Here is a 27,053-nt window from a genome sequence, read left to right on the forward strand (position 1 = left end):
GAGGGTGCCCACTCTCTTCTTTTGTAGCTGACCTAGTCCCTGCTCAGGTGCAACTTGTCACCATTCTAGAGGGGAATCTGGAAGAACAGAGCTGATAAATGAGGCAGACAAAAGTCACACATCATAGACGACGTTATTCATGGCCCAACACTTTATACTCTGAGGGTTAACAAGGTCATATTAATAAGGTTTTCATGACTTCAAGCTGTAAACAATGACAAAGACAAGCCAGACATGTTTTTCCATACAGGCATATAAAGAATAGTTTAAACATTTAATTGAATAACAACAGCAAGCAATAATGAGTAATCTGATGTAACCCCACTCTTATCTGCTGCACCTGGGAGGAGCATAAAAGTTTTTCTAAGAACTATTTTGTTTTTCGAGGAAAGTATGGACACAAGACTCTTGTATTTTTGGGAGTGTTCTCCCAAGCATTCAGAAATCTCCTTACATGATTCCATTCCAGGACCATGTTCTGACAATATACCTAAATTAAATTATTTTTATTTAAATTTGTAAAAAAAAAAAATACATAAGAAAGCCTTTTTTATAATATGTAGTCTCTTTCTCTCTCAAACACACATGTATTTAAACCATATATATATTATATATTATATATATGACTCCATATTTTTAAAAGGGCTTTCAAATTTTTATTTTTATAATTGAAAAATTTATTATATAAAAATATATAAAATGTTTGTCTTTACACCATTTGCATATCTGGCATGCAAGGAAGCCAGACAAATGCATCAGATCTCCTAGAGCTGGAATACAACTAGTTCTGTGCTATCTGATGTGGGTGCCAGGAACTAAACATGGGTATCTTACAGCAGAAGTACTCGTTCCATGACTCCTTCTATCTTCTCTCACATGGATATGATGAAAATCCCTGCTACATGGTCATTGAAGGACTCAATGAATTTCTTTCCCTCTGTGAATGGACTCTGCACATTGCTTCTAAATGCCATTCTTAACATAGTTCTCTTGATCTGAGTGAAGACAATGAAGGGTTTAGTTGAGTAGAGATGAAGCCAGATTAAGTCAGGAAAAATTCCATAATGTGATATATGCCACAGTTACTTAAATTTTCTTTCTTTCTTTCTTTCTTTCTTTCTTTCTTTCTTTCTTTCTTTCTTTCTTTCTTTCTTTCTTTCTTTCTTTTTTGAGACAGGATCTCTCTACAAGGCAATAAGTATCCAGGATCTCACTGTGTGGACCATGATAGCCTCAAACTCAGCAACATCCATTTGCCTCTCTCCAAAGTGCACCAGTACACCCAGCTGAGATGTTTATAAAATGACCTATCTTTGAATCAGAGACAAATAATGTAGGACTTAATCACAAGCTGTCTATTTTATTGAAGAGTGACATATCATGGAGTACAATAACGTATTAATTTCAATTGGAAAATCATTTCCTATGTCCTCAATATTTTGGTTACTTTTTTTGCTTTGTTAATTTCATCTCTTTAGAAATTTTTAACAGTATGTAACACCAGTGCCATGTTGTGGATGTGACAGGCAGAGGATAATTTACAGGTGTGTATTCTCTACTTCTCCTGTGTCAGTACTAAAGATCAAACTGAGGTAGTCAAGTTTGGGAGCAAGTGCCTTAAGCAGGTGAGTGATCTCACTAATTACTTACTTTAGTTTCAAAGATATTCATGTGTGCAGGTGTGTGGTGTGCATATGCCACAGCCTAAGTGTAGTAATCAAAGAAAAACTGGTTTGTGTAGTGTATCCCTGAGACTGAACTCAGGTCATCAACCTTAGCAGCAATCACTTTTATACACTGAGACAATTCCCTGTCATTCATTTGTGTTTCTAAGAAAGTGTTAGGAACAAGCATTTAGTCCTTAGAATAAACTAACACAATTGAAAAGAAACTGGATGGCAGGATAAAAACTATTTTCATTTGCAAATAAGTGAAGCTGATACTTCAAATAAGTTTTATTATTCAAATTATTCTGTGCTCCTCTATCCTTGGATGACAATTTGTTTACAATTTGAAAAAAGATATTTGACTGATAGAATGCTTCTACTAATCTTACTTGAGCACCAGTGAGACAGCTCAGTGAGAACACTGTGTGTGGTGTGCAAAGCTTTACTGAATTTACTAGATTCATGGTGTTTCTCTCCAGGAGTAATCCTGTCATGCCTTTGAAGAAGACTGTAACATAAAGAGGCATTATCACATTGACATTTGTAGGGTTTCTCTTTACTATTACTTCTTTGATGTGTGAAGATTACACTGACCTGCAAAGTTTTACTACATCAATTATTCATTGGGTGTTTCTCCAGTATAAGAGCACCTTTTTTTTTTTTTAAGGCTTCTGTGACCTGCAATGGCAAGTCACATTCAATACATTCATAGTTTGTCTCCAGTATGATTTCTTTCATGTCTTTGAAGATAAATGATATGTGCAAAGGCTTTACCACATTGATTACATCCATAGGGTTTTACTCCTGTATGAGTACTTTCATGTATTTGAAGATTACGATGACTTACAAAGGCTTTACCACATTGATTACATTCATAGGACTTCTCTCCAGTGTGAGTTCTTTTATGTATTTGAAGATTACTGCTACTAGCAAAGGCTTTACTACATTGACTGCATGCATAGGGTTTCTCTCCAGCATGGTTTTTGAAAACGACATTGTGTAAAGTCTTTCCCATACTGATTACATTTAAATGGTTTATCTCCAGTATGACTTCTTTCATGCCTTTGAAGATATATAATATGTGCAAAGATTTTATCACATTGATTACATTCATACGGTTTTACTCTTGTATGAGTACTTTCATGTATTTGAAGATTACGGCGACTTACAAAGGCTTTACCACATTGGTTACATTCATGGAATTTGTCTCCAGTATGACTTCTTTCATGTGTTTGAAGATTACTGCGACATGTAAAGGCTTTACCACATTGATTACATTCATAGGGTTTTTCTCCAGTATGAATTTTTTCATGACTTCGAAGACTAGTGGAATGTGCAAAGGCTTTACCACATTGATCACATACATAGGGCTTTTCTCCAGTATGGATTCTTCCATGTATTGAAGATATCTGCGACTTACAAAGACTTTACCACACTGATTACATGCATAGGGCTTCTCTCCAGTATGAATTCTTTGATGTGTTTGAAGATAACTGTGACTTCTAAAGGTTTTTTCCACATTGATTACATTCATATGATTTCTCTCCAGTATGGATTATTGTAATGTTTTTGAAGACGACTGAAATGTGCAAAGGCTTTACCACACTGACTACATTCAAAGGGTATGTCTCCTGTATGACTTCTTTTGTGTGTCTTAAGATTACTATGACTTCAAAAGGCTTTACCACATTGACTGCATTCATAGGGTTTCTCTCCAGTATGGTTTTTGTAATTATTTGAAGACGACTGATTTGTGCAAAGGCTTTATCACATTGATTCCACCCACAGGGTTTCACTCCTGTATGAGTACTTTCATGCATTTGAAGTTTACAGCGAGTTACAAAGGCTTTACCACATTGATTACAAACATAGGGTTTGTCTCCAGTATGGCTTCTTTCATGTGTCTTAAGATTACTGCGACATAAAAAGGCCTTACCACATTGACTGCATTCATAGGGTTTCTCCCCAGCATGAGTTTTTTCATGATTTCGAAGATTAGTTAAATGTACAAAAGCTTTACTATACTGATTACATATATAGGGTTTCTCTCCAGTATGAATTCTTTCATGTATTTTAAGATAATGGTGACTTGAAAGGGCTTTACCACATTGATTACATACATAGGGTTTGTCACAGTATGAATATTTTCAGGATACTGGAGACCAGTGAAATGTGCAAAGTCTTTTGCACCTTGATTATATTTATAGGATTCTACTTCCACATGAGTTCTTTGGTGTAATTGTAAAGAGGAATCAGATCTAAAGTCTTTATCATGTTGATTATATTCATAGAGATCCTCTTCATTATGGGTTCTTTTGTGTGTTTGAAGATTCCTGTGATGGTTAAAGCCATTAGTAGATGATTCACATTTATCACTTCCTCTTCCCATATGAGTTTTTTCACATTTCTGAACAGAATTGGAAGAACTCAGAGTTTTACCACACTGATTGCATGCATAACATTTTTCTATACTGTGAGTCACACTACATTTGCAAAGTGAACAAGCACAGACAGAAGAATTCCCACATTCCTTGTAATCATAAGGCTTTTCTTCAGTGTGAGTTTGTTGATGTATTCCCAGTGTAGTTGGAAAACCAATTAATTGTAAACTTGTATCACATTCACCAAGTCTGCTCATAGTGGGCACTCCAACATATCTTCTAACTGTTGTAGGAGAGAGAGAGGTACATTGCTTCTTCCCATATCCCTTATGTTCAAATGGTTTGTAGCCAGAAGGACAGATGAGATACCTATTAAAGGAAGAATAACAAAGAAAAGGTTTTCACATTGCATTCACACAATCTAACTTTTTGTTCCTCATAGAGATGTGGTATAGAGATTAAGGTTTCTCCACTATGACAACCTTCTTGACTCTCATAAATTGCCCCTCTCAATAAACTATGGTAAGTTTTTATAAGTATATGAGTAACACTAAATTTACTATGGACTATTTGCATATACAAGATCTTGGACAGACACTGATCCCCCTAATCAATGTATATGCCTATATAAATGGTATGAAAATAAAGGGATGAACAGTCCAAAATGGATCTCATGGGCTATCATTAAAATAGTGTCACGTGTTAACTTGTTTCATTGTCTTCTTTCTTAAAGAAATGCCTTGGATACATGGATCACCTACTTGACATTGAGGTACATGGTTTTGTGGGTATTTAATAGTCATCATAAACCTGTGCTTATTTACAGTGTTGCCATTCCTTAAAGCTTCAGGGCACATTAAAATTTCTTCAGAGATACAGATGTATCAGCTTGTATATGAAAATTACCTTTCATGGCTTCCAGAACTTGGACGATGTTCTTCGATATTCTGGTCTTCCCATTTGTAGCCTAAAATACAGTACCACAAAATGTATGATATATTATAGGAAATTATGCAAAATTTAAGTCACTATCTTTGTTGAACCTGAGAACCATCCCTGACATATTCACCACATTCTTCCTTTATCACAACAGAAATCCCCCGAGAGTATCAACGATCAAGAAATGCTTGTCCCCTTTGTAAAACATGACAAAAATCTAGCATTCCTACCTATAGCAGTGAGTTTCCTGCAGGTTTCCAGCATCATTTCTTCATAGAGACTCTTCTGGTAAGGATTCAGCAAAGCCCACTCTTCAGGTGTGAAGTTCACATGCACATCCTCATAGGTCATTGTATCCTAAAGTATCCCACATATGTATGTAATAGAAATGGTGAGACTGACTGAACTGTACAAATATACTTCATTGAGAATACATTTACATGAATCTGTGTGCTCCATACATTTATTCCATGTCACAGAATTTCAAATGCTGTCACCAAGTCATTGTAGAAGGACCAGGAAAGAAGATCATGCCTCTCAATTGTGTGCCCACTGAATAGATTATGACATGGCAAGAGAAATGACTACTAACATAATAAAGAAAGACATAGGAACAGAGCAATGCTACTGAGTATACATCAGCAAAATTGTATCAAAATTCCTAACGTCAAAAAAGAAATAAACAAGGGTGTGCATGGTGGTACACACATTTAATTCCAAAACTCGGAAGGGCAGAGACAGGTGAATTGCTGCGATTTTTGAGGCCAGTCTGGTCTATATAGAGATTTTTAAAGACAGATAAGAGCTACCTAGTGAGACTCTGTCTCTAACAAACAAACAAAAACAAAGGGAAAAAAACCACTCAGGGGCTCAATCAAAATTCCTCCAAAGACTCAAACATTCATTCCACTTCCATACTGGTCTTCCAGAAAACTATAGAGAGGGCCAGTTTAAACTATAATATGATATTTCTGTGAACAAATTTCAATAAATTACTGACTGACATAAAACGTTCTCAAAACATTAGCAAAGGAAATGCTGAATCAGAAAAAAATTAGAGTGTAAAGTTGGGTCAACAGCTAGGATACTGTGCTGCTCTGCAGAAGATTTTAATCAATCCCTCACACTCATCTGGAGGCTCACAACCATCTGTAACTCCAGACCAAGAGAAGACAATATGTTCTTCTGACTTCAGTGGACTAGACATTGTTGAGGTATTTATTGCTTGTATATATGGTATATAGCTATTGTACTTTTATATATAGTTTTTCTTATATTAGTTAAACTTTTTTCCTTTTTACTTTTTATTAAAATAGAAAAGGAGAAATATGGTGATATTTTATTTGTAATGAAATGTGATATTATTTGTATGTTAATAAATAAAGTTGCCTGGGAGTCAGAGATAATAGCAAGCCGTAGCAGAAACTGAGCAGTGGTGGTGGTGAACACCTTTAATCCAGATCACATGACAGGCAAACCTCTGTGTGTTCAAGGATACAGCCAGCATGGAGACACACGCCTTTAATCTCAATACCAACCACAGAAGACCTGGAGGTCTGTGTAGACAGGCAGTGATGAGGAGGTCATGTGGTTGGGTTTACAACCAATGAGAAGGCAGAACAGAAAGTCAATAAAAAGACAGACACACAGGAATTAGGTCTCTTTCTGAGGGAAAGGACAGCAGCGGCAGCAAAGGGTAAGAAAGGGTTTTTAGCTCTTAGCTATTACTCTGATCTCTTGGGCTTTCAAGTCTGCATTTGGCTCTGTGTTTCTATTTTAATAAGACAGTTACATGGACAGCTCATGATTGGTTCACATTCATATATATAGGCAAGAGACTCAAGCATGTATATTTTTTTTAATTCAAAAGACTTGCCTAGTGGATAGTGGCGCACACCTTTAATCCCAGCACTCAAGAGGCAGAGGCAGGTGGATCTCTGAGTTTGAGACCTGCCTGGTCTATAGATCTAATTCCAGGACAGCCAAAGCTGTTCTATAATGAGACCCTGTCTCAAAAAACCAAAACAACAACTCACACCAAAACAAAAAAAAAAAATTTAAGAAAACTTAAAAACATACAGAAAGGTAGGGAGAATGTTAAGCACCTGTAATCCAATGTGTGCTGGCTAGTTTTAGGTCAACTTGACACAAGCTAGTTATCTGAGAGGAGGAACCACAGGTAAGGAAATGCCACAATAAGATCCAGCTGGGGCTGGAGAGATGGCTCAGAGGTTAAGAGCACTGCTTGCTCTTCCAAAGGTCCTGAGTTCAATTCCCAGCAACCACATGGTGGCTCACAACCATCTGGAATGAGATCTGGTGCCCTCTTCTGGCCTGCAGGCATATGTGCAGACAGAACACTGTATACATAATAAATAAATAAATCTTTTAAAAAAAAAAAAGATCCAGCTGTAGACAGGTCTGTAGGGCATTTTCTTAATTAATGATTGGCAGAGAGGGCCCAGCCCACTGTGGGTGGTGCCATCCCTGGACTGATGGTCCTGGGTTCTATAAGAAAGGAGACTGAGCAAGTCATGGGGAAAAAGCTGGTAAGCAGCACCCCTCCATGGCCTCTGCATCAGTTCCTACCTCCAGGTTCCTGCCCTGTTTGAGTTCCTGCCCTGGTTTCCTTTGATGTGCAGTGATATGGAAGTATATACCAAATGAACCCTTTCCTCCTCAACTTCTTTTTTAGCTGTGGTGTTTTATCACAGCAATAGAAACCCTAAATAAGACAAGTTGGTACCAGTATCATTGGGTATTGCTTACAGACTTGACCATGTTGTTTGGGAAGGACCGTGAAAGGACTTTGGAACTTTGGGTGAGAAAAGCCATTGAATGCTGAGAGCTCAGCAAACTGTTCTGTAGGAGCTTGGAAGATAAGAATATTGAGAGCAGTGCAGAAGATGGAGGCCTGGCTTCTGACATTTCAGAAGGAAGTAAAGATTCTACCAGACCTTTTGTGTAAAGAATCTATGCTCTCTGGTCCACTGGAGCTGAAAAAATCTACTGTGATTAACAAGAGACCAGAACCACTGAAATAAAACCTTTGCCTTATTGAGACAACTGATGCTGGTTAGCTGGAGCTGAGAAATTCGCAGTGATAGAAAAGACCAGCATCATTGAGGTGAAATCTTCTGGGCAGTGTTTCCTCAGAGTCAGTACACAGAAGCTGTGTACCACAGGTGGCTCTCTTCATTAGAGTTTTGCTGAGAGCTGCTGGTAGCAATGGCTTTACCAGAGGTCATGGGAATATACAGCAGGTGACAACCAGTGTTCAGCAGGTTGACTCACTAGATAATTCTCTGATGGGGAGCCTGACTTTCAAAGCTGTGGGGTTACTGACTGTAAATGACTGGTTGCTTCTCTCTGTAATTTTTTCTCACCTGTCACTACATTTCTTCCCTTAAAACAGCTATGAATATTTTCCCCACTGATTGTGTTTGGACACACATACAGCTGTGGATGGTCAGGAAGATGATTTCTGCATAAGATGTATAATTTTGATGAATAGAAATAATACTAGGTTATTTTTCATAATTGACATAGGCAAGTAACAGTATTCTCAGTCACAAAGACAGCTAATTTTAGATTTTAGAGCAAATTCAAAACAGACTAGCTGCCCCTGCAGAGAATACACAAGGACAAGTTCCCACGTGTCTGTTAAACCAAAGTCTGGCTGACAACATTGAGACATAACCCCCTAAAGTAATTGACTTTCTGTATGTAGCCCTACCACTCAAAGTTCAGCCAACTAATTGTTTATTGTTAAGCCCTGAATTTCAATGTCACTTTCTGTTTGAGAACCCTACCACTCAGATCTACGTGCTTACTTTACTCGCCATGCCCAGTTGGCATGACATCTCTAGCTTGTGAAAAACTGTGTGACTTATCTTGTGTTATGAGAATGGGTCAGACCTGAAAATGTTTAACAAATAAATGTCCAGAGTTTGATGCTGAAGGTGTGTGTGTGTGTGTGTGTGTGTGTGTGTGTGTGTGTGTGTGTATGTGTGTGTTGAAAGAGAGATGTATTTGTGTATACAGAGGGAGAAGTGTGCATGAGGGATGTAAGAAGAAGTATGAAACAAGAGATGTAGTTATATGAGAAAGAGATGTAAAGAGAGATAGAGGTGGAGAATGTAGAAGAAGCATGTGAAGAGATGTAGCTGTGACAGAGATACATGGCTGTGTGGAAAGAGATGTTACTGTGTGGAGAATATAGCTGTGTGGAGAGAGAGATAATTCCTATTTGCCTTAGTTATGTAGGTACAGAGAGATTTTTCAAGATCAACTAAAAGAGAAAGTTATCATCAGAAGGCGTGAGTGCTTTTTTTTGCTACCCCTGAGATAAAAAAAAAGTCTAGCCCTCACCCTATTTGTGGATTTTTTTTTTTTTGCATACTCTGGAGGTGGTCTTGGAGCAGGCTCTCCAAAGAGTTTCTATTGCTATGAAGAGACATTATGACCATGACAACTCTTATAAAGGAAAACATTTAATTGGGGTGGTTTCCTTACAGTTCAGAGGTTCAGTCCATTATCCTCATGGTAGGACATGGTGGCTTGCAGGCAGACATGGTGCTGGAGAAATAGCTGAGAGTCCTATATCTTGCAAGCAACAGGAAGTGGCCTGTGCATCAGACTGAGTGAGGCCTGAGAATATATGAGACCTCAAAGCCTGCCATCAGAGTGACATATTTCCTTCAACAAGACCATACCTATTCCAACAAAGCCACACCTCCCAATAGTCCTATATCCTTAGGGGGTTATTTTCTTTCCAAACAACACAGTGGCCAAGGTTGTACCTTGCACTGGCAGGTGAACTTAGTACTGTAACAGTCACCCAGGCGGTACTGGTTTTAAAGGCATGAAGGAGTCATGAAGGGCAGCTGAGGCTTGGCATTGTGAGAGGTCATTTGAATGGAGTTATGCAGAGAAGTTGAGGTTTAGCACCACAAAGAAAGCCTAGGAGAGGCTATTGGTGAAACTTCAGACCAGTTGCAGCAAGAGGCCTGAGCACACTGGAGATGCCAGTTCCATGGGATGACTACAGCAGCAGCAGTGAACTGGAGGCAGCTGGAACCTGGAAGACAGGCTGTGTGTGCTGCAGAGGGCAGAGCTAGAGAAGTGACTGGAGTCCCTTGGAGGAGCCCAGAAGACAGTGAGTCCGAGATAATTGGACATTGAGTTATTTACACTGTTGACATTTGTTTTTGCTTTGTTCAGACTGTGACAGTGACCTAGCTCTTGACAATAAGTGGGCTGATGATGGTGGATCCACACCTCTCCTGTTCTCCAGATCGCATCTCCCCAGACTCATCCCCACCTTTGTAGCAGAAAACCTGCTGTGTTCTCCCTTTCCTCTCTGACCCCATCCTCAATGGATCACAAAGATCTCCTCCAACCTTCCTTCCCCCAACACATCTCAGTACCCCAGCCCCCAACACCATCAGGCATTCACCATAACACACCAGCTGAGCAGGCTGGGGAAACAGGTAAGCTAACTGAAGACCTTCACATCCTTTCCTCTACTCCAAACCCAATACCCCAGGTCTCATCTCTACCTCTGCAACAGGACACCAGCTGCAGACTTCCTCCCCCTCTGCCCATATCTCCTGTGGATCCTGCAGATCTTCTCCCCTCTAACCTCCCTCTCCACACTTGTTGATTTATCCCAGGCCCCAATTCCAGCAGGTACATCCTGCTAACCAAAAGATACATCCAGCTATCCAACAGACCACTCCCATCAGGGAAGCAGGCAGGCTGTCTGTATATCTTACCCTCTCCTTTTGTTGCTCTAGATCCACCTGAGAGTCTCATCCCCAGGGCCATAGAAGACCCTCTGCAGTGACCTCTTTTCACCATCTCCCTCCATTCCAAGCGGATGAAACAAGCAGATCCTCGTGGAACACTCTATTCTGCTCCCTACTGTGAATCCCTTCCGATCTCTAGCCTATCCCTATTCTTAAGTGTCAGCTCCCAATACCCAGCAGCACACTTTACCTGGAACCACATTGGCCAAAACTATCAGGTGCAAAGAAAATGTCCTACCAGGCAACACATAGCCATTCCACTCCCTGGAAATGCAGACAAGAAACAGAAATCAAGAAGCAAAACACCCACCAACAAAGACAAACCCAGAAATCAGAACCTGTCCTAGACCTATGATCATCCCAATCCTAGAAGCCTAGATGACAGCATAAAAAGACAATCTATGACAGTCAGGGCAATAAGTCTCCAGTAGAGCCCAGCTATTCTACCACATCAGGCTTTGAATATTCCAACATAGGTGAAATACAAAAAAAGACCTTAAAATTGCCTGTAGGTGTAGATGTAACCAACAGTCTTATTAAATAAGAAACACAGAAACAATGTAAAAGAAAAAGCCGAGAGGTCAGAGCTCAGAGCTAAAATCTCACCCTTCCTCCTGCAGTGTCCCAGCTTCCCGAAAGAGAGCTATATCCTGTCTGTCCATTTTTTTTTATAGTATTTTGTTCTGCCTTCTCATTGGTTGTAAACCCAAACACGTGAATGCCTCGTCACTGTCTGTATGTACAGTCCCCCAGGTCTTAAAGGTATATGTCTCCAATGCTGGCTGTATCCCTGAACACACAGAGATCTATGGGATTAAAGGCGTGTGCCACCAAGGCCACACTCCTGCTATGGCTCTAATAGCTCTGACCCCCGGGTAACTTTATTTATTAACATACAATCAAAATCACATTTCAGTACAATTAGAATACCACCACAAATGGTGCCCAATGTGTTGGCAAGAGTTTCTACCTAAAACCTGAGAAAAGATTCTAAAATGGAGCTAAAAACAGCTTCCTAATTATCTCTCTCAAATGAGTGGCAGCTTGCTGGTTTGAGCTACTGGTGGGTTCCTGGTGTGCGAGCTCGACCTGCAGTATGGTGGGAATGAGGCCTCTGCAAGTGGCCATTAAGCTGCGTGGTGGATTTAGCCATTGCTAGTATAAAACTAAAACAGAGGTTTCTGGGCTACACGCTGCTTGGATAAAAGCATAGACCCACGATAGCTCCCAGAGCTGGCGGTAAACGTACCACCACCATGTTGGGAAGCTGAGGTGGGCGGAGTCAGCAGCCATAGCACCGTTTCAGTCTTACAAATGCTGCAGTTTAAAGCAATAGATTCACAATAAGACAGATTCAGATGGAACAAGACTTTAAATGCTTTACAATGTGTGTAAAACATACGTAGGCTTTAAAGAGACAAAAAGGTGATATATACAGTTATATAAACAAATGCAGTTTTAAAAATAAAGTCTTTAAAGAGACAGTAAAATTAATATAAAAAATAAGCCACATAAAGATGAATATTACACAGAGAATCTGGATAATGTTGTCTTTGGGATTTTTAACTGCAGAAAAACATTTGATTGTAAAAGATGTTGAGTTAAACCAATATGTATATATTAAAGATACCTTGACTTCAAAATTTGGATGTAAGGATGTGTTGCTTTGGAAAGGAGACTCTGCTTTTGTTTCCACAGAAAGCCAAAGGCTATGGATTTGTTCCAGATTAAGATACATCAGGTTTGACCAGCCAAGACCCCCTGAATATAAGAACAGTTAGCAAGAAGCCTTCCATGGCCATACAGTTTGTAAACAATATAAGTCTGTGTGTTTACTTGGTTGGGTCTGAGCGGCTGTGGGATTGGCAGGTGACAAAGATTTGTCCTGACTGTGGGCAAGGCAGGAAAACTCTAGCTACATGTAGGAGCTATAGAGATCCTTAAGAGGAAATGAATAAATCCCTTAAAGAAATCCAGGAAAACATAAACAAGCAGTGTGGTGAGAAGAATAAAAGAGTCATCCCTGGGCTAGTGGTCTTGGGTTCATTAATAAAGCAGGCTGAGCAAGCTATGAGGAGCAAACCAGTGAGCAGCACCCTTCCATGGCCTCTGCATCAGCTCCTGCCTCCAGGTGCCTGCCCTGTGTGAGTTCTTTCCTCACCTTCTCCAAAGATAAGCAGCAATAAGTGTGAGCCAAATAAACTATTCATTCTGCCAACATGGTTTTTGGTCATGGTGTTTCATTCCATCAATAGCAATCCTAACTAAGACACCATGATTAAGGAGAACTCAGAATTAATGTTATGAATACATACCATCCTGGAGGGAAAAAAATGATACCCTCTGCTGATACTGAGAAGTTAAGATGTGAATAAAGCTCAGCTTCTAGAAGGACAAATGCTTCACGTGTACAAAAGCCAAATCCATAAGCCCAAAAATATAAAATAAAAGTCTCAGGCCAGAAAAATGCCTTTGCAAGGAGAAGCAATTGCCTACATTTTATTTCATATTATTTAGGGACGGCGTCTGTAATGGTGGTGATGGCGTGGCTGCATGAGAAGGAAGGAAGCTGCTCACTTTCAACCACCAGAAAACATACAGAGATGACAAAGTGTGCTGATCAGGTAACACTCAACGCCCATCCCCAGGAACTAACTTCCTCCAGGAAGGCGGCTCCTCCTAAAGGTTCCATAAGCACCCCAATGAAAGCCACAAAGCAGAGACAAAGTCAACCTACCTAGGAGATTTTCAATTCAACCCACCGCATGTTCACAAGCCATAACAGACTCACAGTCAACCCATGATGAAAATAAAATGCATTTAGTCTAACTTCAAAGATCTCCATATTCTGTAATAGTCCCAACACAGTTTGAATGCCAGTTTCTTCTAACACTGAAAGCAATCTCTTGATTGTGGCATACTGTAAAATCAAAATACTAATTATATCTACCCAACATGCAATAGCATAGAATACACATTTCCTTTCCAAAGAAATAAGGAAATATTGGACCAAGGCAAGCCTGAACCCCTGCTGGGCAAACACCAAATCCTGCAGCTCTGTATCAGACACCTAGGACTTCAGTTTCAAAGGGCTAGGATGGCTCTTTCTCACTGCAACTTCTCACACATTTTACTCTTTAGCCAAGTTCACTCCATACATGAAGCTACTCATGGCAGGTGTCTCAAAGATTGGGTATCTCAACATTTTGTGGTCTCAAAATGCAAACAAGACTTCATCAACACGGATTCATGCTAGTAAAAGCTCATTGTCTCCTTACTGAGGTCTTGACCCTGCCAAACAGATAGCTGCAAAAGTGCTGAGCTTTAAGTCTAGAAGAATTCATAACCTTTAAAATTTGCATCTATCTTCTTTCAAGAAAAAGTAGCACAGATGATACCACCACACAGGGTTCTAGCTTTGGGTGGATCTGGCCCAATTGGAACAGAGCAACAGCAGGTTCTGTATGAAAGTGATTTCTGGGACCAGGAATCACCTTCCTTTTCCTTCCATAGTCAAATGTTTGGCTGGGTGGGCAATACCCTTATGACAACTTTTCTATATTTCCAAGGAAAAATGGGTGCCTTCTCTTTAATGGTGCTAACCACCCTGGTAACTCTTACCTCTGTTTCAGTACATGACAGCCATCTGAAGCTACCAAGTTCTCTGCCCCTCTTGTTGCTCTTTTTCACTATGGATCCGCATGAGTCGTCAGTAATAACCATGCTACAGACGGACTGTTTTGTCAAAAAATCAGTATATTGTTTTCATTCAGCCTTACTCAATTTCATATGACATGAGCAGAAAACAGGCAGATAATATGCTAAAATATTACTCAAACAACCTGTCTTAGTGACTGTCCTATTCCTGTGAAGACACATTATGACCAAGGTGACTCTTATAAAGGAAGGTTTCTAGTTTGGAGCTTGATCACAATGCCAGAGGATTAGAGCATTATCATGAAAGGATGATTCAGGGTAGGCAGGCATAGGGCTGACAGGTACATCCTGATACACAGGCAGGAGGCAGAAAGAAACACTTGCCTTGGTGTGGCCTTCTGAAAACTCAAATCCCATCTACAGTGACACACCTTAACAAACAGGGATACACTTATTCCCACAGGCCACACCTCCTACTGTTACACTAAGCATTTGAATATAAGAGGCTGAGGGTGATGAGCACAATATAAACCATGAAAGGAACATAACCTAAGGAGAGAGAGCTAGCTCTAGAGGAAAAGACAGAGGGTGTGTGGGGGTGTGTGGGTGTGAGAGAGAGACAGACAGACAGACACAGACACACAGACACAGAGAGAGAATACAAAAGAAGGAAACATTGCCCAGTAACAGGAAGGAGTCAACTCCTCTGCCTGGTTACAGACTTCCATAATATAACCTTCCCAACCCCATCTAAGAAGAGATTAAACAATACAGTACCTCCAACCTTAGGTTTGCGTTCCTATCTTTTCTCTGACTGCATGGCATTATCCCTTGTTTTCCTCCCTACCCAGTTCTCTCAGAGAACCTGAGAACCTTGGATCAGGTCTGGTGGAAGCAGTGAAGGCAGTCAGTCTCTTGGTGTGCTGAAGTGTGCCTGTTGTAGACGATGCCATCTGGAAGCTGCATTTCTAACTGGGTAGAAGTGCCTCACAAGGCTACTAAGGTTTTAAATTTAACTATTTTAACAAGTTGGATTCTGAAGATCTTAAATCCAAGCCAACATGATCACAGCCCAGACCAGACTCAACTGGCATAAAATGGGCTCAAGTAACATCCTGTGTCTGGGGACTGAGGAGCAGTTGAAACACCTGGATGACAACGCTTGGCTACCACAGTACAATCCGTGTGGGAAGACACACGGGAGGACTCAACTGTCTCTGCTTGAGGTCAAGAACTCTTCTTTCCTGTGTTACTTTGCTGTGTGGGGCCTACATGCCCAGGCCACAGGGACCCTCTCCTCTAGAGTCACCCTGACCTCACTAAAATGTCGTTTTAAAGAAGAGGGTGTACCACTGCACATTTAAACTTTGGGCAGTGTGGATCTCACCAGGACCGGTACCTGATGAAGCTGATCTAACCTTGAGTAGAGAGCAACCATGTGGTTTGCTGCCAACTTGACTTGTGACCTCATCACGATGGAAGCAGCCATGTGACTAGGCTATCATCATTTCTAATCGTTTCAGTTAAAAAAAGAGAAATGTTATGTGACTTCTTGGTTAATGCAAACACATGGCACAATCAAAAAATGGTGACACATAAAATTCCGGGAGTCTTCAGGTGATTATACCATTTATACTTATAAGGTGGCATTAGAGTTCCATGGTGTGCTTGCTTTGATTTTTTTTTAATTTTTTATTTTATTTATTTATTTATTTATTTATTTATTTATTTATTTATTTATTTTTGCTGTTGTTTGATTTTTTGGGACAAGTTTCTCTGTGTAGCCTTGGCTATCCTGGAATTCACTCTGTAGACCAGGCTGACCTCGAACTCAGAGAGATCGGCCTGCCTCTCTCTCCAGTGCTGGGATTAAAGGCGTGCACCACTACTGCCCATTGCTTTGATTTATTTTTAACAGATTGCTTTATCTGATGTATACTGGCTTCTATAGGGGTGTGAAGAATTTTCTTAGCTGCATGCCTCCAACACTAGCCAGGAATCCAATAAAGTTCCTAATCCTCTACAATGGTTAGAATTGGAAGGCTCATGGGAATTTGCATCAGCCTAGAGCCAATCTTGGGAAAGCACACATCCCAACAGAATCAAAACACTAGAAGGCAGGGTGCTAGACAAGCTACAGCCAGTGAGCAGCTAGAGACTGCAGACACAGGCTACGCTGGGTCTTAACACCTCACCTCATGCTCCAACCCCATCGTGGAACATCCATACCTGCCTTTTTTTCCCCCAAAGACACTTGGGACTCTTCTGGTCCACTCTGATGTCCATTCTTGTATCTCCCCAAGCATGCCCTGGGAACCCAGGCTTTTACTTTAATTCTACTTGCTTTGAAAGAAACACGCCATGGGAAAAGAACATCCTAATATTGGTTCTTTCTTCAGTTATTTTATATGTTTTCTGTGTCCTGTAGTCTCTAAACTACGAGTACATAATCCCACATTGCATATGATAAACTATACCGTACCTTTTCTAATCCAGGCAGCCTGACACAGAAAGCCATCTCTAAAAGGGGACTTTTAGTCTGCGTCATTTCATGTTCAACCTCTATTTAGACTGAGAATATGACAAGGATACATTGAGAAATACAACAGGGATTGACAGGTTATAAATGTGGAGAGCAGGGAACCCCACTCAATGAATCCAAAACATTGTCAAGTCTACCAAACGGAGGGTCAATCCAGGTTTCAAAGTAAACAAGTTTGTCAAGCAAGGCTTTGACTCATTCTCACATTGATGGACAATTGGTAAAAGGGCTACAGGACCCTGAAGGTCTTCTCAAGCCCACATGAGATCAGTTGCACAACTGTCCTTGACAAAGAGAAGAAAAATTACTTTGGCCACCTGCACAGTCTTCAGCGCTCAGCAGGAAAGTTTAACCAAAGACTAAAAGACTTGATAACAACCCAGGGATCACACACCACAGATATTAAGTTTAAGTCTACAGGAGATGTTAATTAGACAAATATATATCACCAATATTTTCTTCTTGATAAAAAGATGTTGTCCAGATGTAAGACATCAGACTTTGGCTCATTGAAGCATCTGCCTATAGCCAAGGGAGACCAGCCAGTATTGTTTTAACATACACATGAAATGATGGTAAACATCTCTTCTCTCCCATCTAGAAGCCACATGGGAAGGGCATCATGCTGACTCTTAGCTCATGCAAGAACTTTCAAAGGATGTGAAAGCTATGGTGGGTTCATTGCGAACTCTAATCCTAACCCTGGAGAATAACCTTAGAGGCCAAAGGAGAACCAGGAGTCTAATGGAAGGGGCTCTTGGGAGCAGATCAAGACAGTCTAATGGACTTTTGACATTTTAATCCCTCAAGACACCAGCCATGGACCTCCTTTCCTCTCTACATCTGACAGTTGGGATCTTTGAGGGAAGATCGCTGGTGGGGTACCCCAATACTGCCACCTCACACCCCAAATACAGTTGGAAGAAGCCAGATTAACTGTTCCAATCCCAGTATGGTTGCTTCTTCAGAGAGGGTGAGGTAAGAACTGGCTAAACCGTTGAGGGTAAAAAGTCCTCAAACAAAAGGCATCAGTTGCTTTCTTGACAAAAAGCCAGAAGTGTCACTGGAACTCTCAGCAGTTTCATCCTCACCAGAGGTCAAAGATGCCAAACCTGTGTGGGAGCTCTGATGTCTGAGCTAAGGGAGTCCAGGGGCTTTAGGAAGGAGCAAGTTAAAAGTAGTAACTAAGGCCTGCTACTAAAAAAAGCCCTGTGGTCAAGAGAACAGGACCTCTGGCCTGCATGAAGGTCTAAAATTAAATGGAGGCAGGTGAATGTCTCCACCTAGAAACCACGCCTACAAAGCAGGGAGATTCACCTTGAGCCACACTAATGAAAAAGATGCAATAGTTAATTCTATGTACTAGGGGCCTGCCTTGGTCTTGTTGAATCAAGCAATGGTGAACAGGTACAGTGGGCTGGTGAGATGGCTCAGCCTTGAAAGGCTGGGCTCACAACCAAAAACTAAGAAGTAGACTCCTTCCCATTGCAGTTTCTCATTCACAGATAGGACAGAGTGCATCTTAGAGTTTGAAGAAAAGGGTGTTTTAGAAAACTATAGCTCAGGGGGCTGGAGAGAAGGCTCAGCTGGTGAGAGCACTGGCTGCTCTTCTAGTGGACCTGGGTTCAATTCCCAGCACCCACATGGCAGCTCACAGCTCTGTAACTCCAGTTCCAGGGGCCCTGATGCCAATGCACATAAATAAAGTTTAAAAGTTTTTTTAAACGTTAAATAAGTTTTTTAAAAAGCTATAGGTCAAATTTAAATAGGAACAACAAAGCAAAAGGAGGCCATGAACTTGAAGGCAAGGAATGATTTATGGGGGGCTGGGAGCAGGGAAGGGAAAGTCCAAATGATGGAATTACAGTCCCGAGAAATTTCCTGAGAACACTGAAACAGGCTTTACGGCCCCATGCTAGGGCACTAACAGTTTATGTTGGAGCACACCAAGGATCACCCAAAACCTTTCCCTTGGGCTGTACATTTTCAGCCAGCAAAATAACAGCCCAATTAAGCAGGACCACAGCCTTTAGTCCAGCTCTTCGTTCTGTTGAACTAGTAGAACTACAGCAATTTGGTTTCTAGAAAGAAATTCACTTCTTTATCCAAAATCTTGGTTGCCCCGGTCTGTGGAACTCAAATAAACATTGATCAGGACATTTATCAATCCCCTAAAACTGATTTCCTAACTGCTCACTGGCAATTTCAACTGCAGACAAAACAGGAATCCTTTCAACCTCATCCTTTTCTCTGCTGTGACTACACCAGCCTGCAGTTAAGCAATGGACGCAGATTCCTGCACTGCTTCCTCTGCATCAGAAATCCCTAATAAAAGCCTGGGCTCCGTGAGGACACTCATTCCCTTGTCTTTTCCCTTCTGACCTGCATATCTGTATTCTCAGCACTGGGTGGCAGAGGCAGGTTTAGATGTTCAAGGCAATTCTCAAGGACATAGTATCAGGCAAGTCTGGGCTATATAGCACATTGCTCTCAAAATAAATACATGAATAACCACTTGAGAAACATCAAATCAAGTCTGTTCTTTTTCTGGGATGTTTGAGACAGGGTTTCTCAGTGTATCCCTGGCTGTCCTAGAACTCACTCTTAAACCAGAATGGCCTCAAACCCAGAGATCCGCCTGCCACTGCCTCTGGAGTGCTGGGACTAAAGGCATGCACCGCCACCATCAGGAATAAAGTTCTTAATAACTGGGAGTTGTAGCACGAATCTTAAAAAGTCGTATTAATAAAAACAAACCTGGAGCCAGGTATTGGGGTGAACGCTGGAAGGTCAGAGAAGCAGAACAGGCCACAGACACCTCACCTCACCATTTCCTCAGCTGATCCTGTTTCCTCAGACTGGAAGCCTCTGAGTCCTCATCCAAACGGATCTCAGCTGAACTGCTGCTCAAAAGCCTAAAAGCTTAACCAGGCTCTAGTTCCTGGTTTTCACTCCTTATATACCTCTCTGCTTCTGGCCATCACTTCCTGGGATTAAAGGCATGAGTCACCATGCCTGGCTGTTTCCAGTGTGGCTTTGAACTCACAGAGATCCGGATGGATTTCTGCCTCTGGAATGCTGGGATTAAAGGTGTGAGTGCCACCATTTTCTGGCCTCTGTATCTAGTGGCTGTTCTGTTCTCTGACCCCAGATAAGTTTATTAGCATGCACAATATTTTGGGGAACACAATATCACCACAGGGAGTCAGTGGAGAACAGAAGTGACACTGTTGTGTTTGATTGAGAATGGCCCCATATGCCCTGTGACTGAGTACTTAGTCATCAGGGAGTGGCACTGTTTGAGAGGGATTAGGTGGTGTGGTCTTGTTGGAGGAAGTGTGTCATTGCAGGTGGGCTCTGAGGTTTCAAGGGCCCAAACCTGGCCCAGTGGCCTTCTCTCTTCTTGCTGCCTGCAGATCCAAATGTAGAACTCTCAAGCACTTCTTCAGGACCATGTCTGCCTGCATGCCACCATGTCCCTCACCATTATGACAATGAATTAAACCTCTGAAAATGTAAGTCAGCCCCAATTAAATGCTTTCCTTTATAACAGTTGCCATGGTCATGGTGTCTCTTTACAGCAATGGACACTAACACAGATTCCAACAACCAGTGTTTAAAAGAGGTAAAAATAAACCTTAAAAACACCGACCTATACTGACTGTGAAAGAGTAGGTCCTGTCCTGGTAGAGGGAATGTCATAAATAACTGACTGTATGATCTTCTCGGTGTAAAATGTTGGCTGCTGACTACTGTACGCTGACACACAAGCCACAGCCAGATGCCCTGTGTCTCAGTTCTCTCACCTGACTGAAGTGAGACAACCAGCATTGCACTCACCAACACGAGAGAGTTGTCCAGTCGGAAATTTCAGTGGCTCAAAGTAACATCCACAAACTGTACACACACCAATTTGGTTTTCCTTCATTCACATGAATGAATTAACAGACTGGGAAATACACAGAAAGGCACTCGCCCTGTCCCATCAGATTCTTCTTCTGAAACCCCTGCAGCTCACTGTCTTAATATTAAACAACTTGTAATCCAAGCCACTGCCTAGTCTGTTTCCCCTGTGATGTATACAATAAACTATTCCCTCTATTCTGGCCTCAGTGGAGACCCGACCATGCTCCAAAAACAAACAAGTTTCCTGTTACTGACATGGACAGCCCACTCTGTGACTCAAATGGGTAGACTTAGCACTGTGAGGTGCCAAAAACCTTTTTTAATCCAAGAATTGAGGAGTGGATTTAGGGGGACAGTAACGTCAATGGATTGTGGGGCTACACACTGGGATCGAGACAATCTTAGAGCACACTATTAGATCTTAACAAAGAACATTCTCTTCAGTAATCACAAGCCTCCAGCTCTACCTAACACACAAAGAGGAGCTGGCCAGGAACAGATTTGCTAACTCAGATACACCATAGGCTTATGTATTCCATATATGTCAACCTGGAGCAATGCTGCTCACTGCCCTCCTGCTAGCATGGCTTGCTCAGTTTGACCCTTACAGAACTCAGGACCACCTGCCCAGGGTGGCACCAACCACAGTGGGATGGGCCCCATCAACCATTAAGGAAGAAAACACCCCATAAGTTTGCCTACAGGCCAGTCTGACTCTACCTTGTGTCAAGCTGACCAAAGCTAACCAGCACACCTCCTGAGTCATCTGTCAGCCCCCAAAGACAGATTGTTAAGCAAACCTCAACTCTCTTAACACTGGCTTTTCAGCGTGTACATGTGCACACACATACCTAAAGTTTTGAAAATCGGTCATGTATACGACTGGAGAGATGGCTCAGCAGTTAAGACACTTACTGCTCTTGCGGAAGTCCTGGGTTTGGTTCCCAGCACTAACCTGGTGGCACACAATCATCCCTGCATCCTGTTGCAGGTGATGGAATGTCTCCTGTCTTCTGTGGGCACCACACACACACAGGGTGACCACATATATAGGCAAATAAATCACTCATGCACATGAAATAAATACATTTAGTAAATTAAAAATACTACTTCCTTATCTCTCATATGTCACCATAGATTAAACAGTCAGAAATACAAAGAAATTTCACAAATATCCGTAGCCCAAACTGTAACTTTACAATTAAAATAATCAAGGAACTCAAACAAAGGATAGAAATTCCACAACGTGGACAGGAAGCCTCAATATTGTGTCAGTACAGAATGTCAGCTATAGATTAAATATCAGTACAATAAAAAGTCTAATTTTTTTCCTATCAACAACAGAAAACTAATGACTAAAGGTCACCATGAATGAAAAAAATTATCAACACAAGGCTGAGTAAATAGTACACACAGTGAGATCATGTGACTTCAAATCTTCGCACACAACCGCAATGAAGAGTGTACCGTGTGGGAAAGAATCAAGAGATCAACAGAACTTAAGAGCAAACTTAGAAATAAAGACGCAATTAATAGAGAGTCAATTGTGACACACGAGGCCAGGAAACCCTGTAAGTCTGGCCTTGCTGACACACGTGACTGGACCACCCAGGCATCCACATGCAGATGTGTTAATGGCACAGACCTTACGCCCTGCACAGAATTAACTGCAGACGGATCTACACCTGAATGTTCAGTGCCAAGTGCTGAACTTCCAGAAGACACCAGAGTGACCAGGGCCCTGTCAGTTACCAATCTGCCTTCCCGGGCGACTAGGCTAGCGGCGCACGCACTTGCTTTGCATGGTGACGTCACAATAAGGCACTATCCACACGCAGCATACCCCATCCCCGTGTTCTGCGCAGGCGCGGGCGCGATCCACAGAGGCAACTTATTCAGAGGCCGCAGGACCCGGGAGTTGCGGGAACCCTGAGGACCTCACGGGACTCACGGGACCCCACCGGGCACGGCGTCAGGGCGCCGGTTCCCACGGCCCGCGAGGACCCCACCCGGCTCCCGAGCCTCCTCCCCGGGTGGGGACGGCGGCCGCTCGCTCACCATGGCCGATTCCGAGCTCGCCCCGCTCTCCTCGCAGCTCCCGGCCGCGGGTCACAGCGCAGGACATGGAACCCCAGCGGCTCCCTCAACCCAGAGCCTGGAGCCTGCAGCATGGCAGACTGGAAGTGCCCGCCCCATTCTGACTGGCAGTCCGGCTGGAGGCCATGATTGGCTAGTGATGCCTGAGTGATGGGAGCAGCTCCTTTGGGGACAGAGTGCTGTGAAGAGAGGCAGCCCCATGATGCCCGGCCCTGGCTTCCACCCTAGGCCCAGAGCTGCCCCAGACCCGCAGAGATTGGCAACAGCCGCACTCACGCCTGGACTGCAAAGTCCCAGCTCTTTTCCTGCACTCAGTAGGCACGCCCCCTTCTTCCTCCTGGGCACAGGATGTTAGGACTCAAACCGAGGGCAGACAGCTGAGGAACCTAGTCAACGTACTGAAGCCATTTTATGAGAAAGTATCTGACCTCAGGTGTTACCCAGTAGGGCCAGAGTAAGTGTCTGGTCTGGGAAGACCAACCCTGCCACCAAACCCTTTGTAGTGCCATGGCAGCCTGCAGCGTGGGGTGAGGGGCTCCCCCTATCCCAGCTAGAGAGAAAATGTGGTACCTTGATCCTTTGCAGGAACCAGGTGCTCTGGTAGAAGCTCCTCCTCAGTCCCTGTCATCCATAGCATATACCTAAAGAGTCTGGGGTGATCAGGTGGAAGCCTCCCCTCTCTCTCCTCAGCCCCGCCCCCTCAAAGCTCCCCAAACAGAAGCTCCTCCCCCTAGAGTTGCCCTCCTGTTACCCCCACCCCCTCAAAGGCCACCAAAAGCCAGCCCCTCCATGGGACTACTCAAGACCATGCCTACAAGTTATTTAAGGCCTGGCAGCCATATTTGCCCTGTGACTTCCCCTGCCTTTCCAAGGGTCACCCAGGATTGCTTTGCTCTGTTCTTTAAACCTGGATTTATTAATTTGGCTGGATTGGCTTATTACATCGGCAGCAGAGGAACCCAGCAACTGAGGATTTAAAACTCATCACCAGGCACCTGTTGAGTCAGACTTCAATTCTGTCTAGCTTCTTGGGAGTTGAAGACTCATTTTGGGGACACTAGTCGGGTTCACTATGAAACTGAGAAGGGACAAAGGAAACCTGTCAGTTTCAGGGACGGCCATACATCAGGCCAGCTGTGGAAAACGTAATATTATCTTCATTTTTGTAAAAAGAAAGTTTATTAAAAATGCACCAGAGCTGGACGGTGGTGGCGCACGCCTTTAATCCCAGCACTCGGGAGGCTGAGCCAGGTGGATCTCTGTGAGTTTGAGGCCAGCCTGGACTACCAAGTGAGTCCCAGGAAAGGCGCAAAGCTACACAGAGAAACCCTGTCTCGAAAAAAAAAAAAAATTGCACCAGAAATATGCAATCTCTTAAACTATTATTCTGTAGAAAAGGCCAATCAATGTATATACAGGATATTAGTCAACTAAACCCTATGCGGTCAAAATTAGTTTGTAGTGCATTCCTGCTGAGCTCCTGGCCTGGTTCCAGAGAGTAGCACCTAGCCCTAATCCTTCCTTTGTTTAACCACACCTTTAGTTTCTCTTACCTTTTGTTTCTCTTATTTTTTTTTTTTTTTTTTTTTTTTTTTTTTGGTTTTTCAAGACAGGGTTTCTCTGTGTAGCTTTGCGCCTTTCCTGGAACTCACTTGGTAGCCCAGGCTGGCCTCGAACTCACAGAGATCTGCCTGGCTCTGCCTCCCGAGTGCTAGGATTAAAGGCGTGCGCCACCACGGCCCGGCTTGTTTCTCTTATTACCCCATGTGAATCTTGTTTGAGAGTCAAGGATCAGAGAGCCCTGCAAGGACCAAAGGCCTATGCAAAATTTGGTTCAGGAAACCCAGGAAGACCATGGTACCTGAGAAATCAAGGAATTTACACTTGGTATTTGGTCTCTGGGAGCTCCTTTTAGGTTGCTTTGAAAGAACGGAAATTAACTGGCTAAAGTGTAAAAAAGAGTAAATAAAATGCCCTCGGTGAAGGGCAAGTCCTTCAGTCCTTTGAGGCTGGACCCCCTGCAGCCATGAAAGGCTAGATTCATTCTTAAGATGCCTCTGAGTCTTCATTCCATGGACCCGCATGAACCCACACACTCATTCCTGACATTCAGTAACATTAGTTCTTACTTAATAACTCCATATTTACTATACAGCCTTGTAATATTCTGATGACTGAATTATACATATTTTACTGCCCACTTGATATAAGAGTCTATAGATTCATTTTTCTCAATTCTGCATCATTAGTAAAAAAGTACACCACATTAAGAATAAGCATTTTTACAACATGCTCCCATTGTTTTATTTTCTTTGTCAGAATCTCACTGCTGTGACCCACTTGCCTGTGGAGGAATTTTATCCTGTGTCCTGCCTGCAGGCCTTCTGCTGAGGATTCTTTAAAGCCACATGAACACTTGACAGTCATGTTCAGTCTGGCTCACTGTATGATTTCTGGCTCAGGTGATCTAGTGTCCCAGGGCTACTCACTTCTACCTCACCTTGGGAAATAGCAGGTGGAGTCACGTGCTAATCTGATTACAGAAGTGGTTGGCCATTCAGTGACAGCCCCTGGATGGATTAGAGGTGCGTGTGGTATAGGTTGTCACAACTTATCAACAATGGCTAAAGAGACTGAGGCAGTAGGTGATGGGTGACTGAAGATGGCTTTCCCTTCCAAGATGACCCTGCTGGGGTCAGGTCAAGTATCTTCACATTCCAGCACATAGAGTATCTGGCAATTTCAAAGCATAAGCTCATGTTTATTTGGGACCTCTTACTTGTGAACATGAAGACAGCCATGACAACTATAACACATCTATAGTGACTTGTGCTGTTCTGAGGGTGCATTGAGTGTTTGGCTTTGGCTGCCATGTTTTTTATTGTTAGAAAAGTTAAGTAAACCATCTTCCAAGGATACTGGCTTGTCAGCTTCAGAAACCTGCAGTGCCTGCAGAGAAGGCTCGGCTGTCCAGACTGTGCTGCTCTTGCAGAGGACCTGATCCTGGTACCCACCTCACAGCATGGTTGTCTCACATGCCTATATCTGTGACTGAAAGGGATCTGACTCCTCTTCTGTCCTCTGGGAGAACTAGTCATGCAGGTACATACATTCAGGCATGCACAAAACACACATAAACTCTCAAAAATTATTATGGTCCAGCCTTAGTAATCTTCTTCCCAGGGGCCCAGAAAAGAAGTTACAAATGGCACAAATTATTTTTAGGAAAAGAATCTAAGTACACTGAGCTCTTTCATCCATCTACTTTATTCCTCTGGGATAAAATCTTATCTACACAGCTTCTATTCTGCTCTCATGCCTAGCTGCTTTTTTGCTTGATTTCTTTCTACATTTATCTGCTGTTCCCTCTAAGTTATATCTTAATTCTCTCATCTTAGTTCCACCCCCATCTAGATTCTCATCCAACTAGTTCCTTCCCATCGTAGCTCCTCTCCCATCTCCTTCTTTCTCATCTTGTTCTTCCTCATCTTGTTCTTCCATATCTGGCTCTTCCTCATCTTCCATCTGGTTTCTCGAGTACTCTCTTCTAGCCCTTCAATCTAGTTCTTCCCCATTCCAGTTCATTCTTCTCCAGTTCTTACCCATCAAGTTCTTCTATTCTCTTTTCTCTTCTCCATCTAGTCCTTCTCTGAAAATAAAACTGCCTTTTATCCCTTTGGCCGTTATCTCTCCAAGCTATCTCTGTTCCCACCATTTCTGACAAGTGTGCTGGGGTCACTAGGCAACTTCCACCACAGCTAGAGATGTACTTGTAAGTTGGAATCCTTTAGTCTGAGTTAATTGTTAAGGGTGGATCCAAAACTAGAGATAAGATCTGGAAAGCAGAAAGTTAAGCTTAATTAGCACATCTGCCAGGCCTTCTCAAACAGATAGTCTAGGTGCTTAAGTCTGTTCTTAGAGAATCTGTGAGGTATCTCAGGTAAGATACTTTCGTCCATCCAGGGATGGTCCTGACCAGATGCTGCTAATGATGATAATTACAGAAAGCCCTGAAATTAGGGATCCTGGCTGCATTACTGTACAGAAAATTATC

General features: G+C 42.4%; 1 protein-coding gene and 1 long non-coding RNA gene across 4 annotated transcripts in view; one reads left to right on the forward strand and one right to left on the reverse strand.

The window, feature by feature from the left end:
* The window catches only part of LOC102926914 (uncharacterized), a 150,581-nt gene extending 127,478 nt beyond the window's left edge, over positions 1 to 23,103 (reverse strand). The window contains exons 1-4 of one of the 3 annotated variants that reach the window (XM_076559000.1): positions 22,961 to 23,103; positions 5,218 to 5,344; positions 4,955 to 5,015; positions 118 to 4,417 (exon numbers count right to left, since the gene is read on the reverse strand). In XM_076559000.1, coding sequence (XP_076415115.1) covers positions 3,667 to 4,417; positions 4,955 to 5,015; positions 5,218 to 5,344; positions 22,961 to 22,963 — 942 coding nt within the window. In that variant the 5' untranslated portion in view covers positions 22,964 to 23,103 and the 3' untranslated portion in view covers positions 118 to 3,666. Of the gene's footprint in view, positions 1 to 117; positions 4,418 to 4,954; positions 5,016 to 5,217; positions 5,345 to 22,547; positions 22,771 to 22,960 lie in introns of those variants that run through there. The other 2 variants (XM_076559001.1, XM_076558998.1) reach the window with 2 other exon arrangements.
* Positions 23,104 to 23,263: 160 nt separating this feature from the next.
* Positions 23,264 to 24,196, forward strand: LOC143270162 (uncharacterized). Its single transcript, XR_013047140.1, has 2 exons — positions 23,264 to 23,453; positions 23,872 to 24,196. It is a non-coding gene; the product is annotated as an uncharacterized LOC143270162 (long non-coding RNA).
* The last annotated feature ends 2,857 nt before the right edge of the window (positions 24,197 to 27,053 follow it).

This window comes from Peromyscus maniculatus, chromosome 22 (assembly GCF_049852395.1).
Source record: "Peromyscus maniculatus bairdii isolate BWxNUB_F1_BW_parent chromosome 22, HU_Pman_BW_mat_3.1, whole genome shotgun sequence".
Lineage (NCBI taxonomy): Eukaryota > Metazoa > Chordata > Mammalia > Rodentia > Cricetidae > Peromyscus > Peromyscus maniculatus.